At 39.6% G+C, this 19,086-nt stretch overlaps 1 protein-coding gene and 1 pseudogene across 1 annotated transcript in view; one reads left to right on the top strand and one right to left on the bottom strand.

Annotated features, from left to right (window-relative positions):
- The window catches only part of SMCHD1 (structural maintenance of chromosomes flexible hinge domain containing 1), a 148,884-nt gene extending 134,458 nt beyond the window's left edge, over nt 1-14,426 (bottom strand). Inside the window, exons 1-3 of the mRNA XM_008569163.1 lie at nt 14,241-14,426; nt 3,771-3,846; nt 2,531-2,692 (exon numbers count right to left, since the gene is read on the bottom strand). Coding sequence (XP_008567385.1) covers nt 2,531-2,692; nt 3,771-3,846; nt 14,241-14,426 — 424 coding nt within the window. The remainder of the gene's footprint in view (nt 1-2,530; nt 2,693-3,770; nt 3,847-14,240) is intronic.
- Nucleotides 14,427-15,243: 817 nt separating this feature from the next.
- Nucleotides 15,244-18,658, top strand: LOC103587644 (annotated as a pseudogene).
- The last annotated feature ends 428 nt before the right edge of the window (nt 18,659-19,086 follow it).

Below are 19,086 nucleotides of genomic sequence, written 5' to 3'. Positions count from 1 at the left end.
AAAAAAAAAAAAAAAAAAAAAAAAAAAAAAAAAAAAAGAAATGGTCATTTTTAGGTAAATATTAAAGACAGGGCCAACAGGATTTTCTGACAAAGAAAATGAGTGAGAGCTATAAAACAAAAAAGAATCAATTTGATTTTTGGAATGAGTAACCAGTAGAACAGAGTGACGATCAACTCAGATGGGGAAAACTATGTGTAGCATAGGATTCAGTGAACAGATCAGGGTTCTCATTTTAGACATTCTAGTGTAAATACTACATGGGCAACTGGATGGACAAAATTGGAACTCAGGAGATAAGACTGGCACTATTTTCAATATTTAACCAAAAATGACCATTTCTTGCCACTTCCATTTGAGGGTCACTTCTATAAAGATGGTATTTAGAGCCATGAGATTGGACATGATCACCATGGGAGGAAGTTAAGAGAGAAAATAAACGATCAAGGACTAAGCCATGAGGTACTTCAACATTAAGAAGGTAGGGAGAGGGCCGGTCCGGTGGCGCACTCGGTAGAGTGCGGCGCTTGAGAGTGCAGCGGTGCTCCCGCCGAGGGTTCAGATCCCATATAGAGACCGGCTCCCACCAAGGGTTCGGATCCCATATAGAGACCGGTCCGCTCACTGGTTGAGCGCGGTGCGGGCGCGACACTGCCGGCTCCCACCAAGGGTTCGGATCCCATATAGAGACCGGTCCGCTCACTGGTTGAGCGCGGTGCGGGCGCGACACTGCCGGCTCCCACCAAGGGTTCGGATCCCATATAGAGACCGGTCCGCTCACTGGTTGAGCGCGGTGCGGGCGCGACACTGAGGGTTGCCGTTACCGGTCACGAAAAAAGACAAAAAGGAAAAAAAAAAGAAGGTAGGGAGAGAAAAAACAGGATAGGCAACGAGGTAAGAAGAAAATCAAGAGTATGATCTCTCAAAAGCCAAGAGAAAAAAATCTATCAAGGAGAAAGAAGTGATAAAACTATGTCAAATAATGCCTCAAGTAAAACAAGAACTGAAAAGTGATCTCTGGACTTAGTTATTGATGATCCTAAAATAGTAGGTACAGTAGAATGGCAGTAACAAATGCCTAGGTCAGAGTGAACAGGAGAGAATGGGAGGAAGAGAAGTACAGCTGATAATGAATAGTCTTTCGAGGAATATTTGCTGTAAGCAGGAGCAAACAACTGGGCAGTAACTAGTGGAGGAACTAAGATTACGGTGTTTTTAAGATGGGAGAAATAAGAGCTTTTTTGTACAAAAGAATGTGAGAGCTAATATATGTACTGGTTATGAGTTCAAATTCCAAAAACACTCTGCTAGGGTTCAAACCCTGGCTCCACTACTCACTAGCAATGTGGCCCTGGGCAAGTTATCTAACATCTCTTCGCCTCACTTTCTTCTGCAAAATAGGGTCATTATCTATATCATTTTCTAGCATTAGCTACTTCATAGGATTAAGGATTAGATGAGATAATGCTCATCAAGTACTTGACACAGTGTCTGACGCTGCAGCCAATAGCAGTAATAGTAACAGTAGGAGTTAAGGTAAGGATATACACAAGGATTTAGTCACCAGAACATTCTGAGTCACTCACGACAATAAAAAAACTAGAAACAACCTAAATATCTAATAATAGAACATTGTTCAAATAAATTGTGTTATCTAAATACCACTGAAAACTATATACATGTTATCTAAATATCACTGAAAACTATATATATATGTGTCTATATAGACACATATATTAAATATGTTCATTTTATTTTAAGACAAAAAAGTAGATTGAAGAAGTATGCATCATATAAAACCATTACAAAAAAATCAAATAATGTGAACATGTCTGAAATGATAAACACCAAAGTGTCAGTGATAGTTATATCCACCTGGTAGAGATATGGATGTTCTTTATGCTTATCTGTATTTTCTAATTTCCTACAAATGATAATGCATATATAATGAAAAAATAATTTTAATAAAAGAGAGTTTATAATGAACATCTAAGTAGTATTGAACACTTTGGCAGGGTCCAGAGAGAGATGGACGATTTGGTAAATCTACTGATTTGTAAATATCACTTGCAAACAGTCCAGAAGTAGGACAGAAACTGACAAGTAGTCAAGGTGGAAGGAAATGATAAAGACATGGAGACAAGAACATAAACCACTGACTTGTGCAGTTAGACTATATAAATTTCCAAAGTAAAACAAATATTTTCTTAATTGGGAGAGGTCTACAGGAGGCCAGGAAGAATAAATCAGGAGAAAATACACAGGAGATGGAAAATTTGTATATAGGTACAAAATTCCTTGAAAAGGAATGAGTTCTCCTAGTAGGTTAGCTTTAGAGGAGTTTCTTCACTGTGAAAATGACAGGTAGAAAAAATTGTGTTAAAGAAGTTCAGTAAGGAAGCTCAAAATGAAGTCATAGTCTTCTAATTAAGTAGAATGAGAGGATTTATAAAAAGTGAAGGAATGACACGTGACCAGGAGATAAAGGAGAGTAATAGTTTGTCAAAATTAGTACAAATGGAATACTTACGTAAAGGATTTTGTCCTTCGCTTGCATAATATTCATACATGCCACTTTTAACCAGTGTGTCATAGTGAGGTAGGAAGTCAATTCGTTCTTTTGTAGCTGTTAATAGTAACTGATTAACTGACTGTAGCAAGTATAGAGTGACTCCATCTTTAACAGTTTCATCTGTAATAGAATTAAAATCTTAAGTGCTAGGTTAGTATCAGAAACTAAATATACTCTTACTCTGAATATGCAAAATTCTATGAAATATCTTTAACATGGGCAAATCCCCAAACAATGCATCTATCTATAAATTCAGCTGTGTTTTGTTAAGGATATCAATGGAATGGGCACAAATACTTCCATTCATCTGAAATAGTCAATTCTTAATAAGTTAAACTATCACAGGAAATCAGATGACAATCTGTAGTAGAGTGGTATCAACATGAATGGTTAAATTTAAAAGGAACCAGGCATGGGCCGGCCCTGTGGCACACTCGGGAGAGTGCGGCGCTTGGGAACGCAGTGGCTCTCCCGCCGCGGGTTCGGATCCTATATAAGGATGGCTGGTGCGCTCACTGGCTGAGCACAGTGCGGGTGACACCAAGCCAAGGGTTGCATCCCCTTACTGGTCACACACACACAAAAAAGAACTGACCACAATGTAACATGGGCCAGCCCGGTGGCGCACTGGAGAGTGCGCCGCTTGGGAGTGCGGTGGCGCTCCCGCCGAGGGTTCAGATCCCATGTGGAGACCAGTTCCCGCTCACTGGCTGAGCGCGGTGAGGGTGCAACACTGAGGGTTGCGATTCTGTTGCCGGTCCCCGGTGTGGGCACGACACCGAGGGTTGCGATTCCGTTACCGGTCAGTAAAAAAGACAAAAAGGAAAAAAAAAAAAAAAGGAATCAGGCATGAAAAACTGGCAGGTCATGGAAACTAACTGGGAAAAGATCATGGAAAAATCTACATTGGTTAGGAAAATCAGCTTCTTGAGGGCTCATACAGAAGATCTGTGCCAAGTGGTAGGCAAGGTCTCATCTTCTGTAGCCATTACTAATAAATTATTTTTCTATACTCATGCTTGAAAAACATGACCTGTGAGCAGACTGCCCATATAACCAGTTTCCTCCCTTATCCCAACAAAGTAACCAAAACCATCAATAGTTTTAGATGCATATTTACATAAAATAGTTATTGCACTATCATGTACTAGAACAAATTAAATAGAAAACTGTGAATTTAATAACACTGTTTACTTACCAAAATTATCACAGGTAATTTCTTTCCTACTTGTTGTAGTAATAACAAATTTCTCTTCAGGTGAAATGCCAAGTGTCTATCCAAAATAAGAGAAATACAATCAATTATTACACAAAGAAAATAAATATATTATTCAGGTTTATAATATAATATACTGAAAGTATATTATAATCTTGTTACAATTACCAGTTATTTGTCTAGGAAATATAAGACTTGGTATTTTAAAATTTTGCCTTTGCATACTTAATATAGCATATATCCATATAAATTATCTATTTGTTTAACAAGGTTTTTTGGGGTTTTTTTGCTACTTTATCTCACCTAGGAACACTAGTGATAAGGTGGGCTGTTTTTAAAGGGTTTTAAAATCAGCAGGGCCCACCCAGACAAAAGACATGTTATTTCATGCCAATATACAAGTAATCAACTTATCTGGAGCAAAGAATTAACATAACACTTATGTTCATATAGATTAGATATTTAAATATGTAAAAACAAAATAGAAGAAAATAGAGGTTAACACTTTATGGCACTTAAGTAAAGACAGCCATGCTATATAGGATATCTACATTAAAGAATCCTTACATCTATTATAACCTCTTCCAAAAGGATAACTTTAAAAAATTAAAGCGTATTATGCATTATGGGGGGGAAATGTAACAAAAAACAAAAGGTTAGCATTCTTAATAGACAAAAAGCCTCCAGAAATCAAGATTATGATCAACAAAGAGGAAGAGCAAACAGACATAAACAATCAAAAGGAGAAAATACAAATGACCAATGAAAACATAAACTGTGAAATCTCACAACTAACCAAAAAAGTGAGAATTAGAAAAGTGAGTTAACATTTTCATTTAAATTAAAACTAAAAGACACATGCTCTTTCTTAATTAATACCATGATACACAAACAGTTAAGAGAAAAGGCTTCTGCTTCAGGTAGTAATGAACTAATATAAACCAATCTTCCCACTGAAAGACAACTAAAAAAATCTAGGCTAATGATACTCAAATATTCAATAATGATGTTAATAAAAACTCTTATTAATCACTACTGGAACTAACTGGAGCACCAACTCCTTACTCTAAACATTGACAAAAAGAAAGAATAGATCATTTATACACTTTTCTTGTACCAACTGTATCTCAGTATAACCAAATAGCTCTAGTTGATGAGGCAAATTTGTTAAAGAATTCCAGCTAATACAGGAGGAACAGCAATCAGAATATCACTACTGATGGATGAACCAGCAAATCAAAATTTTATTATGGAGGTATCCAGTTGAAACCACCTGAATCCCACAAAATCAGTGTTTGCATTGCCAAGAATAGGTGAAACATCCATACATTATGTGTCTCCTGATGTGATGTGATGTGATAGGAATTACCAACACCTAACCCGAAGAAGTATTCTTTGTTTCCTGACCCCAGAGTTGAACCTAAATTGCTCAAGGCTTTAAAGCTAATTTCTAGTTTACAGGACATACATAGAGATGAAAAAAACTAAATGACACCATAAAGGAGTACAGACAAATCCAGAATGTGGAATATTAAAGAAAAACATAGCTGATTTCTTCAACAGGTCAATTGCAGGAAAACTAAACAAACTGAGGAGGGGAAGTTTGCTCAATGTTTTAAAGTTTAAAAGAATTAAGAAACATAAAAAAGTTCTATGTGGGGACCCTGTTGGATCGTGATTTAAACAAACTATAAAAAGACTTTTTTTTTTTGGTGGCTGGCTAGTAAGGGGATCCAAACTCTTGACCCTGGTATTAGCAGCACCATGCTCTCCTCTCCCAAGTGAGCTAACTGGCTTTTTTTTTCTTTTTATTATTTTTTTCTTTTTTAAAAAAGATGACCGGTAACGGGATCTTAACCCTTGACTTGGTGTTGTCAGCACCACACTCTCTGAAGTAAGCTAACCAGCCACCCCGATATAGGGATCCGAACCCTTGGCTTTAGTGTTATTAGCACCACACTCACTCTCCCAAGTGAACCACGGCCGGCCCTAGCTAACTGGCTTTAACGGTGTATTTGTTTTGTTTTTGGTAGCTGGCAGGTACGGATATCCAAACCCTTGATGTTGGTTGTTATCAACAGCACTCTCTAACCAATGAGTAATCCATTAAAAAGACTTTTTTTTTTCCTTTTTTTTTTTGTCTTTTTCGTGACCGGTAAGGGGATCGCAACCCTTGGCGTGGTGTTGCCCACACCGTGCTCAGCCAGTGAGCACACCGGCCATTCCTATATAGGATTCGAACCCGCAGCGGGAGCGTCGCTGCGCTCCCAGCGCCGCACTCCCCCAAGTGCACCATGGGCTCGGCCCTAAAAAGACATTTTTAAACAATCAGAAATCTGAATATGGACTGAGGTTTAGATAATATTAAAAATGCTTAATTTTGTTAATGTGATAATAGACATTCATGCTGAAGCATACAGAGGTGAAATGAACTAAGACCGGGAATATTCTTTAAAATACATCAACAAAAGACAAAAATGATGCTAGCGTAGTAAATTCTTGGTAACTGTTGAATATGTGTGATGAGTATATGGGGGTTCATTATGCAATTCTCTCTCTGTATATGTTTGAAGCTTTTCATAAGAAAATTTCTAGTTTAAAATATCCTATAATAGACTAGTAGAAGAGAATAGAGGTACCTGAAATGGCCTGCACATATATGGCTGGGGAGCCTGCCAAATAGGAGAGGTGACATTACAAATTGAGGGCGAAAAAATAAACTTCAATGAATGATATTGAGACAACCAGTTAATCACATGGAAATAGGGGGGAAAATCCCCAATTCAGAATATACAAAATACACAAAATTAAATTCCAGGAGAATTAAAGAAGCCATATATTAATCCAAAATTGTAGAAGAAAACACAGGGGAATAATTTTGAGAAGAGAGAAAAGGATTTCTGAAAAGATACAAATAGTGCAAGCCATAAAGGAAAAAACTAGAAAACATGGAAAAATGCTCAACTTCACCAGTTATCAGAGAAATCAAAATAACTTGATATCATTCCCAGCATGTAGGCAAAAATTTTAAGTTCTGATCCTATCAAGTGTAGGCCTCCATATAGGGATACAGGCCCTTATACATTGCTGATAGGAATAAAAATTAGTACAATCATATTGGAAAGCAATTTGGCATACTTTAGTAAATTAAAGATACTTGTATCTTATGCATTCCACCCTAGAGAAATGAAGCCATGAACATAAACTGACTGGGAATAAGACTCTGTCTATAGCAAAGAGAAAAATCGACCTTACAGGTTTTTATTGGATTTTTTTGTAATCATGGCAGTTGTCGAACTCTTTTACCTGCCCGTAATCCTGCAGACTGGGTCAACTGTCGAGCTAAGGCTGGGTCTGGAGCTCACAGACCCCTCAGCCCATTCACAGACTGGGTCACAAACCATTCACGCACAGGTCTACGAGCTAGGTAACCAGCAAAAGTCCTTGGAGCCATAGGTTGGAGAGCATGGCCACGCAGGGCAGATGCCAGAGGCACTAAATGCCAGCCAAGGTGGCGGCGCCACACAGGCACCCTAACTCCATCCACACACTACTTATGTACAAAGAATGCACTCTGCACCAACCCCAACCAGACCCAAGGCGAGGGGGCCTGATTAAATTATTCTATTTTCCCAACAGCAGTCATTTATTTTAGTTCAATACAATTTTTTTATTTCTACAATGTGCCAACTATTAGATAACATACCTATGCATCGTTAGAACAAACTGTGTAGTTATTGAAAAAACTATATGCAAATGATTTTTTAAGATCTATGTAAACGTGAAATGTAATTATATCCAATTATTCCATACAATCTCCCCATAAGTCAATTATTTTTTTTTTAAAGTTTTCTTAAGGACTCTTCTAGGATATAGTAACTGCATAACATAGTTCATCTCACTTGTAACTACTTACATAAAAGTTTTCCCCCACCCAACTGTCAATGTAACTATCTAAGAACAGAAATGCTAGCACCTTATTCCCTCCTTCAGACATTTGCAACTGTGTTGTGTTACTGCTGTCTGCACTGGAGTAGAGAGTTCATTTTCCTTCCATTTTTAATATATATTAAAAACCCACAGATTTTAAATCTTTAAATCTATTATTATTCAATTAAGATACACAAACTATTTTTTTGTTCTCCTTGCTTCCACAATTCTGTATTAAAATTATCTCTTGGGCCGGCCCAGTGGCGCACTGGATAAGTGCGCCGCTTGGGAAGCGCAGCGGCGCTCCCGCCCAAGGGTTTGGATCCCACATACAGACGGGTTCCCGCTCACTGGCTGAGCGAGGCGCGGGAGCAGCACCGAGGGTTGCAATCCCGTTGCCGGTCCCCGGTCCGGTACGGGGGCAACACTGAGGGTTGCGATCCGTTGCCGGACACGGAAAAAGATAAAAGACAAAAAAAAAAAAAAAATTATCTCTTGAATTCATCATTTTTCTAAGTATTTTATAGCTCTGATATATGAGAAAACAAATATTTTTACAAATTCATTTTGTTTTTATTCAAGACATCCTACCCTTCTCTCTCAATGTTTTTGGTTTAAAATCTTAGATGCAGGGCCGACCCTGTGGCTCACTCAGGAGAGTGCGGCACTGGGAGCGCAGCGGCACTCAGTGCTGAGGCCGTGGGTTCGGATCCTATATAAGGATGGCCGGTGTGCTCACTGGCTGAGTGCGGTGTGGGCGACACCAAGCCAAGGGTTACGATACCCTTACCGGTCACAAAAAAAAAATAAATAAAAATAAAATAAAATAAAATCTTAGATGCAAACTAAAGTCTTTCATGTATTTGTACTGACCTAGCCCTGAATACAGATATACTCCCTTTACCTTTCTGTACATAAAAGCAGAATGACATTCTATTCAAGCAAGAGTCTTGACAAGGCTTTTTCATTTTTATAAGAACTTCAATCCCACCTTTTTCTGGGTTAATTTTTAAAGCATATGGATCTGCCTTTAATGGGGAATACAAAATACCTGCCCTCCATGTCTTTTGGCCAGCTTCAAATTATCTGCTGTCCAATTTTTCTCAAAAACCAATTTTAAGAAATATTTATGAAGGGCTAACTTGCAGTCCATAAAATCCTCTATAAATACATTAAATTTCATCCATGAATAAGTCAGCCAGATGCTACATGCTTTAAAGCATTGCTCTGAAAATTCTGCATACTAGCCTTTAATGATTTGTGCTTTGGCACTGTACCTGATGTCTGTGTCAACACCCACACTGAACCTGAGTAAGAAATTTCTACAAAAATTTGGGTGGTTAACAGTTAAAGCAGCTTGTATTACCCAAAATAACATACACCCTATCTTGTATTAAAGGACAGAATAAGCAGCAGCCTTTCCTATCTGCAAAGATGTTGTCAACTTTATCACTCGGGATTTGTGAGAAACCTAGGCAGAAATTTTTCTCAAATCGAAGCTTTGCTTCTCTAGCAGTTGGAATGTTTTTATTTTATGGACACTGTGGATTTTGTATCAATTATATTTCCTTCTTTGTTTGGACCACAAGGAAACTCAAAACTGACTTCATGGCTCAGCATTTGTGGAAGGTACATCAAATGAACTCCCATTTATTTACTGTCCTCTGGTACTTTTCTCACTATTCTACATCTATTTTTCTTTACTTTTTCCCTTCTCATCTTTTGTTATTTTTGACATACTGTACAGTTATAAGCTATAAATAGTTTTTTTTAAGAAAGCAAGAAATTGATTCATTTAACACAATAGTTATAAACGGACCACGAGATAAAGCTCCTGCCCCCAAGGAACATACAGTATTAAAAAATTACAAGCCAGCCACAAATAAAATAAAATAAAATAAAAAATAAAAGGGGAAAGAAAACAACCCAATTAAAATATAGGCAATGGCCCTGAATAGACATTTCTCAAAAGACATACAAATAGCCAACAGGTATATAAAAAATGCTCAATATCACTAATCATCACAGAAATGCAAATCAAAACCACAATGACAGGCCAGCCCATGGCTCACTCGGGAGAGCACGGTGCTGACATCAGGGCCACGGTTCGGATCCCATGTAGGGATGGCCAGTTGGCTTGCTGAGTGAGTGTGGTACTGATAACGCCAGGTTAAGGGTTAAGATCCCCTTACCGGTTATCTTTAAAAAAAAAAAAAAAAAAAAAAAAAAGAACAAAAAAACCCCACACCTGTTAGAATGGCTATTACCAAAAAGACAAGATAGTAAATGTTGGTGAAAAGGTGAAGAAAAGAGAAACCTTGTACACTACTGATGGGAATATAAATTAGTACAACCATTATCAAAAACAATATGGCAGTTCTCAAAAAATAAAAATAGAACTATGATATGATCCAGCTATCCCAATACTGGGTATAAATCAAAAGAAATGAAATCAGTATGTCAAAGAGATATATGCACTCCCATGTTCACTGCAGCATTAACATAACAACCAAGAAAGAGAATGAACCTAAGTGTCCATCAACAGATGAATGAATAAACACAATGGAATACCATTCAGCCACAAAAAAAGAAGGAAATCCTATCATTTGCAACAACATGGATGAACCTGGAGGACATTATAATAAGTAAAATAAGCCAAATACAGAAAGACACATAACATGTGATCTCACAAGTGAAGTATAAAAACCTCAAACTCATAGAAACAGAGAGTAAAATGGCAGTTATCAGAGGTGGAGGCGGGGGCAGGGGGTGTTGGTTGAAGAACACAAAATTTGTTAGACAGGAGGAATGAGTTTAAGAGATCCACCGTACTTCACGGTGACTCTACAGGTAGCAATATATAGTATTTTTGAAAATTGCTAAAAGTAGATTTTAAGCATTCTCACCACAAAAAGTAAGTGAGGTAATGCACGTTAAGTAGCTTGTTTTAGCCATTCCACTAGGTATACATATACCAAAACATCATGCTGTATACCATAAATATATACAATTTTTACTTGTCAATCAAAGATTTTTTTAAAATTTTTGTTTAATTTTGAAACGAAAATCATCTGGCCATATATACCCAGGTCCATTTCTGGCCTCTCTATTCTGCTGCATTGATCAGTATGTCTGTATTTACATCGATACCGTACTGTCTTGATTACTGTATCTTTGTAAAAGTCTCGACATCAGATAGTTTAAGTTCTCTGACTTTGTCCTTTTTTCAAAGTTTTTTGTTGTTGTGTGGCTATTCTATGTGCTCTGTGTTTTAATATAAATTTTAAAATCTGCTCATCAATTTCTACAGTAAACCTGACAAAAAATAGTATAACAAGTGCCAGGGTGGGGAGCCACACAAAAGAAAAAGTGGAACCACACAAAGGAAAAAGTAGATGATTTCTCAAAATTGAGATGGGGAGGTGTGTGTGCACACGTGGGACATCTGGGTATATTTAAGAACCAAATGAGTCATTTTCTTTCTTTCTTTCTTTCTTTTTTTTTTTTAAAGATGACCGGTAAGGGGATCTTAACCCTTGACTTGGTGTTGTCAGCACCACGCTCTCCAAGTGAGCTAACTGGCCATCCCTATATAGGGATCCGAACCCCTGGCCTTGGTGTTATCAGCACCACACTCTCCCAAGTGAGCCACAGGCTGTCGCTAAATGAGTCATTTTCTAATCTTTGATTCTGCAAGGCCACAGGGGCTCAGGTGAGTCAGCAGCTATCAGAGTTCTAAGGCTTCTTCCAGATCTACCCTTTCCTGAGCTTTCCTCAAATAACAGTTTAGGATCCATAATACTACATTTAGGATCCATAATACCATTATAAACTCTTACTGGCTTAGTTTATATATATATATATATATATATATATTTTTTTTTTTTTTTGTCTTTTTCGTGACCGGCAACGGATCGCAACCCTCAGTGTCGCGCCCATACCGGACCAGGACCGGCAACGGGATTGCAACCCTTGGTGTTGCACCCGCACCTCGCTCAGCCAGTGAGCGGCTGGTCTGTATGTGGGATCCAAACCCTTGGCGGGAGCGCAGCTGCGCTCCCAAGCGGCGCACTGTAGCAGTGCGCCACTGGGCCGGCCCTATATTTTAACAAAAAGCTTTAATTTAGGGTAATATTAGTGAAAATGAAGGCTCTCATCAACATGTGGGGGAATTAAAAAAAAAAAAAAAATACAAGTTTTGGAATCAAACTGACCTGGATTCCAATCCCAGTTTCACTATTTGTTAACTGGATAATCTTGGATTTAATTGAGTAATTAATTTCAGTTCCTCATGTATGTAATGGAGACAAAGTTATGGGACTGGAGGCATAATCTAATGATGCTTAAAAAGGTAGATTCTTTAGAAAATAAAAAGTAAGCCTTCTTAACCTTGTTTTCTCTTACTCGTTCTCCCCTCTCACTTCTAATCAAGTTTAACCTTCAGCTGTTCTACCAGGACAAAGTCGAAGGAAGGAGAAAAAAAAATTAGTCAAAAAAATATTTTCCTCGGTTTTCAAAGCTGAAATATTGAAGGAAGGAGTAAATATGTTTGCTCTCTACAGCAAAAAACTTCATTTGAGGCAGAGTGGTATAACAGAAAGAACAGGTTTTCTGGTTTGGATACTATTTTGACTTTTACTGTCTGGCTTAGGTGAGTTACCATCTCCAAGAGTGAGTTTCCACTTCTGTAATAAAAGACTAATAATACTTCCCCTATCTAACAGAGCTATTGAGACATCTCACCAGAGAGAAGGGAGTGGGAAACAGTGTATTTCTAGAGAGAGGATAAATTAGCACCACCTTTTTAAAAACCAATTAAAAAATATGTATCAGGAGCTTTAAAAACGTTCCTGACCTCTGATCCGGAAATTCCACTTCTAAGATTCTAAATTAAAGCCTAAAATAAAGATATAAAAGGCTATGTATTCAAAGATGTTTACCACAGGATTACTCAAAATGTACATGTTGACAAAAAGGAGTTATGTAAATAGTTGTACTAAACCAGCCACCTCAAATTTTGATTATAAAGATCTGCATTAAAATAGATACTTCTGACAATATTAAGAAATACTGCTACCAGTTAGCTTCATTGTTTAGAGCATGGTGCTGATAACACCAAGGTCCAGAGTTCAATCCCTGTACCAACCACCCCCAAAAACCAAACAAACAAAAAACACAAAAAAGAGAAAGAAATAGAATATAAAACACGTATTATAGTTACAAAAAAGGGGCGAGGGGAGGAAAAGGCTGCACATAAAACCAAGTGCTAGCAGTGGACAGTAACGTTAACAGTTAGTAAAAGACTTTCTTGGTTCCCTCTGATTCCATATTTTCTTTAATGTTCTGTATTTTACGATAAAAATAATATGTGTAAAGAGTTTCCCTTTTGCAGCATGGTTCTGAATACAAACATGCAACAAAAAAGATGAGCATTCACTCATTCATTTTTCAAACACAATGGGAATCTACTACATCCAGGCACAGAATGAATTGATAGGTTTTTCTCTTCATTCATTTCAGTGTCAAGCCCAGGTCTACACACTGGGAATACAGCTGTGAACAAAACAAAGTCTTTGCTACCAAGTCGTTTTTATTCTACGGATCTTAATTTTAATTATTTAGTCACAGAGAGTTATGACTCTAGGACACTTCTAAACCACTATCAGCATACTCAAGGCGAAACACTGCTTCAAAAGAGGTTCTTTTTCCTGGGAAGTTAAGTGTTCTTTATAGCTTAAAAAATGCCTCATGTGGTTTATTGATGTTATGACAATATTCCTTCTTTAACACTCAGGCAACATAATACCACCTCATATCTATAAAGCACTTCATAGTTTAAAGCAGGTTTTCCTACATAGTCATTAATTTTCAAAGCAAACTAATATAATCGGTATATATGTTCTTTGGTGTTCACAGCTACCAGAAGGGCAGCTCCACCTGCGAGGCTGACCTGGACAAGTGTTTCCGTGCGGAAGAGCCCCGCCAGGGCCGACCCCGCAAACCTTGACAGGACAACCCGGGAAATTACTGCATTATCTAATGAACCTGGGGTAAATCGACTCCAAGAATTCCCAACTTCTCACCCTCGCAACACTCACAACAGAGCCATAGTGTCTAACTCTGCTCTTTAAAAAAATTTTTTTTTAAGTTACGAACTAAAGTTAGACACACAAGTGGCTTTACCTACAGAAAGATGAACTCTATGGCCGCAATCATGATAAGGTCGCCAAGGACCAAACTAACTCCGAGGTCTCGAACCCCGGGCAGCGAGACCTCCAGAGTAAAGGGCCGGAGGCAGAGGGAGGCCGACGGAGGAGCCGACTCTGCACTCAGAGACCGGGGCCGACCCGAGGCTTCCAGCCGCCCGCTCACAGGCATGGTGGGCACCCGGGAGAGAGAAGCCAAGGCCACAGGACCAGGGCTGGGTGACAGGTTTATTGCCCGTGGTGAGCACCGTGGGTTTCTCGTCACCCTCCCAACCCCAACTCTACCCGCGCATCCCTCCTTCGCCCCTTCACGTACCTGACACACGGAGGCGCGGAACCCCGCGTAGTCCGAGCGCTCCCCGACCTGCAGCGCCCGATCCCCGAGCTCGGATTCCTTCTCGCGCCGGTCAAACAAGTACACAGTTCTGAAGCCGTCGCCTTCCCGGTCCTTCTCAGTCCCCACGGAGGGCCCGCCGGGCCCGTCGCCTCCCGCCGCTGCCATATTGGGGCAAAGGAGAAAAGACAGCGGCGCCGGCGCTGGCCACAGCGGCGCTCAGTGCTGAGGTGCAGACTCCGCGCCGCGCCTTCAGTTACAGCCCGCCTGGCGGCTCGAGGCCTCGGCCCGATGGGCTGAGATTCTCCGCGGCGGCGGCGGCGGGGGCGACGGCAACGGCGGCGGCAAGCGTGAGGATAACCCGGGAACCGATTCAAACGCGTTCCTGCCCGTGCACCACGTCACTTCCGCGGCCCGCCACTCCTGAGGAGAAGGGGACTCGCGGCGCGCTCCTCGCAGGGCTGCGGACCGGCCCCCGCCGCCTCCCACGCGAGTCTCACAGTGTGACCCGCGACCAGAGACGCCGCCGACACTGTGACGCAGAAAGAAAAGGGGCGGTGGGTCGGAGGCGGGGCGAATCCGGCAGGCCGCGCGGGCAGGGGCGGGGCTTCGCCGCCCACCCCAGGCCCCGCCCCTTTCGCTCTCAAGAGGTTGGAGGGAAGCTTGGCTGAGGGGCGTCCCAGCAGCGAGGCGGGAAAGGCCTACTCCTGGATGGCGTCTCCCGAAGAACTATTACTCCCGGCCGAGAGGGCCCTGCTACTTTCTCGCCTCGCCGTCACCCCGGTCGAGTTGCCCCGACCTCGAGGTCGCGGCTGCGTCCTCCGCGGCTGGGTCGCGTGGACGCGGCGGGGGAAGCATCAGGACGTGGTCTTCGCGGAGGGGAACTTCCTCTGAAGAGAACTTGTGGATCCTCACGCGAAGAAAGACGGCAAGAGACCCGGCGCTGCTTTTTCTGCCTCATTTCCCACTAGGGCCACCGGGACAAAGCTGGCCCGTGAGAATGTCAAAACTGAGTTCGTGGCGTCAGCGCCGTCTCTCCCTGGCGTCTTCAGGGTGTCCTGGAGAGCGGACGGCGTTGCGGCCGCCGGAGAGTCTCGAGCGTGCGCGGCTCCCCAGTATTCTGGCCTCGCCGCGGCCAAGTTGCTGTAAATTGTCAGTAACACTTAAACGCCAGTTATTAGGGTTAGATTAGACATTGGCAAAATGCTTAACACAGAGTGCGCTTTCAGGAACACCCTTTATCGTCATTTGTGGGAATGCAGTTCATTAACTATCCTGGTCGTGGGCATGTAGTGCCCTGACTCAACAACAAATAAAATGCTGTGGTTGGAGAACTAGATTTATTTATCATTTCTTGAAAATAGAGTGATTATTTTGTATTTGAGAGCGATATCCCAAGGTAGACGATTCGGGGATTTTCCAAGTTTGGATAATATTTAATGTGTTCAGTTTACCTCGGTTTGCCATGACCTTCATGGTTGATTATATGGACAGACTCATACCTAGATTTGCTTGTTGATATCAAGATGTTCCAGGGTCGTGGGGTGTATATGTACAATTGGCTAGACACATTACAGTTAGAACACACAGTTGGAACAAGTGAGAAGGCATGTGTTTAGAGGACAAATAGTATGGCTGGAAGTGGAGAGAATGGAGCAGTATAGACGGTGGAAGATAGAATTGGAAAGAGGTAAATTTGTCCCAATGCCACTAGTGTTTCTAAAGGTGGGAAAAGAGAGGAGACAGAAGTAACGCTTTGAAGTCTCTTGTTTTATTTACCTTTCAAATTCATGTGAAGGTTTCTATCCCCTTATATGTGGGTGTTAGATTTAAACGACTCGAGAAAAACACAAATTGTTTTTCTAATTCTTAGTTAATGGGTAAAATGAATTGCCTTTCTCCTTCAGTGAATTGGGACAAGAACCAGAGGTTCATTATCAGGGCAATTTTTCATTTCTTTGCAATACCAAATTATACAACCACATGGATACAAACAGAAACTCTTGTCGTGTCTTTAGGAGAGATTTCAGTATAATCTCTAAAAGGATAGTTCCAAAATGCTGCCAGAGAAGTGCACTGCAATCTTATGAGCCACTCTTGGTGGAAACATTGTTATACATCTTCTCAATGAGAAGTCAAGTCTTAATCAGTTTCTTAGATGGCAGTATGTCAATCTGAAACAGTTTCGAAACTGTTTGCCAGTCATTTTAGTTCTCAGAGAGAAACTAAAAAAAACTTCAGCAAAAAAAGATGATGAGTTTGTTCTTTTTTATCGCAAGTAAAGTGTGCCTGAGATGACCCAGTTCCCCAATTTGTTCTCTTCAGTTGACTCTCAATTTTTATTTTCATTAGCTATCTTACCATATAGAGTATGAATATTTAAGTGGCCCTGTATCAATTATATATTGCTGCATAACAAAGTATTCCAAAATTTAGTGGCTTCTGGAGGAGCTCCCCATTTTCTTCCCCTTTGGATATGGCTCAAAGTTGAGGCTGGCAGGACTGGAGATGCTAAAGACCTGGACCAGGAGCAGCTGTGAGATGGTGCATAATAGCTCTTCAAGTATGCAACTAAAAATGACCTCCAGTAAAACCACATTGCAAAAAAAGGAAAAAGAAAAAGGAAAGAAACAAAATGGAAAGAGTAAAAAAGCTGAAGAGGCAGAGCCTGAAGATTTTGGGGTGGAAAAAACACTAGACTGTGGTGTAGTAAATGAGAAGGAGTATTCCTTTTAGTGGAAGGGAATTACAGATACTGACAATACTTGAGATCCTGAAGAAAATTTAGATTGTCCAGAGTTAATTGTGTCATTTCTTAATCCTCAAAAAGCTCAAAAAGACAATACAAAAAAAAAAAAAAAGTCTTTACCTGACAGTGAATCTGATGACAGGAAATCAGAGAAACCAAGAGGCTTTGCCACAACTCTTGATCCTAAACAAAGAATGAGTGCTACAGATAGCAGTGGAGAATTAATATTTCTAATGGGATGGAAAAATTCAGATGAGGCTGACTTGATGCTGGCAAAAGAGGCAAATATGAAGTGTCCTCAAATTACAACTGCTTTTCATGAGGAGAGACTAATTTTAGCATTATTGTCCAGAGATGAAGCTCAAAAGTTGTAGTACTGTTATAAACGGCCATACTAATATATATAAAACCTAGGTCTTGTTTTTTTTTTTATTTATTAGTGTGAAAAATAACTACATTCTAATGAAAATCAACTTTGACATGTTTGTTTCAAAGTAATATTGAGGGAGTTGTTGGGTTTTGTTTGGTTTTTGTTTGGGGGGAATGTGTTTTGTTTTGATTTTGCATAAATAGCACTGGTTACTTTGAACAAATAAAAGTTGTCTGTAGTTGCTTCATTTATTAAAAAAGAGTGTTTGATACTGCTGTATATTATTTTATTTACATTAGTGAACAGCTTTTCTAAATGTTGGGAAAATTTTCCGTAGTTATTACTTAGTCATAACTTGTTTTTGACCCATAAGGCCATTTTGAGTTTTTTGTTTGTTTTTTTTTTGTGTGTGTGCATACATAAATACATATATATATGGTTGTTGTGTTTCTGTTTCTTTTTTTACATTAACCAAAACAAAAATGGCATTTTACAACCATGGGTAAGTCCATGTTGTCTCTGGGATGCCATTATTCTGAGCAGCTTAAATTGAAAATTATCCTAAAGCCATAACCTTTCAAATTAAATAGATGATTCTGTAATTATTTGAGCAATTTATAATGTAAACAATTTAAATTGAACAATTTAAATCAGCTAAATCAGAATCCATATCCATATCTGTAGCTATAGTCATGTAAAATAACAGTTTATTTGCAAAACTATAGTTTGTTTGCAAAACTATCTGGAAGGAAAAATTTTATCACTACAACAACCTCGCAGTCAAATGAGAAAACTAGACAAATACTGATGTGTTTTAATTAGCCAACTAAGGCTTAGATAAATGGGCATTTAAAGTTTTCTTTTATGAAAAGTTGAAGTCCTTGTGCTATATTGACTAAAAGGTTATGACCCATGGGATGTCTTTACTCATTAAACTAGGTGGTTAGAGATGTTGCTGTTTAAGATCTGCTGGCATAAATGGGTGAACAAACTTTTGTGATCTAAACTATTGACCTGCATGTTTTTTCTTCACGTCAACCCATTCCTTACATGCAGGCTCAATCTTTTAAGTATTTGGGTTACTGGTTCAGCAGAAATTAGGGAAAACAATAATGTTGTAGTAGTAAGAATGTTATTTGGTGGCATTATAACACCAAGTTCAAGGGTTCAGATCCCCATGCTGGCCAGTCACCAAAAAAAAGAATGTTATTTGAGTGTATATTGATTATTGTAAATACTAGTGAACAGCAGTCAATAAATTGCTTTATATTAAAAAAGAAACTTGGTGGCTGTATTAGTCTGTTTCTGTTGCTTGTAACAAAAAAAACTGGGTGAAACTGGGTGATTTATAAAGAAAATGAAATTTATTGCTTACAGTTTCTGAGGCTGGGAAGTCCAAAGTCCAACTGGTGGTGGCAACAGTGACCCAAGCATCTCACACTACAAGATGGTGGAAACAGAGAGAGCAGAGAGACTTCATGCTCACCTTTTGAAGCCCTCCAAACCATGTCCCTGACCACCATTTTTAATCCACTTACTACTGCACAGTCCTACAATCCAATCACCTCTTCAAGGCTCCACCTTTCAGTTAGCATAGTAGGATTTCCCATCCTCTTAACAGTCACAGTGGGGGCTAAGTTTCTAATACGTAAAACTTGGGGGACACAATTCAAGCTTCAGTGAGTTTGGGAGGGACATAATTCAATCCA

Source organism: Galeopterus variegatus, unplaced genomic scaffold (assembly GCF_000696425.1).
Source record: "Galeopterus variegatus unplaced genomic scaffold, G_variegatus-3.0.2 Scaffold471, whole genome shotgun sequence".
In the NCBI taxonomy this organism is placed as follows: Eukaryota; Metazoa; Chordata; class Mammalia; order Dermoptera; family Cynocephalidae; genus Galeopterus; species Galeopterus variegatus.
The sequence above is the reverse complement of the archived record's forward strand: the minus strand, read 5'-3'. Positions and strand labels throughout refer to the sequence as shown.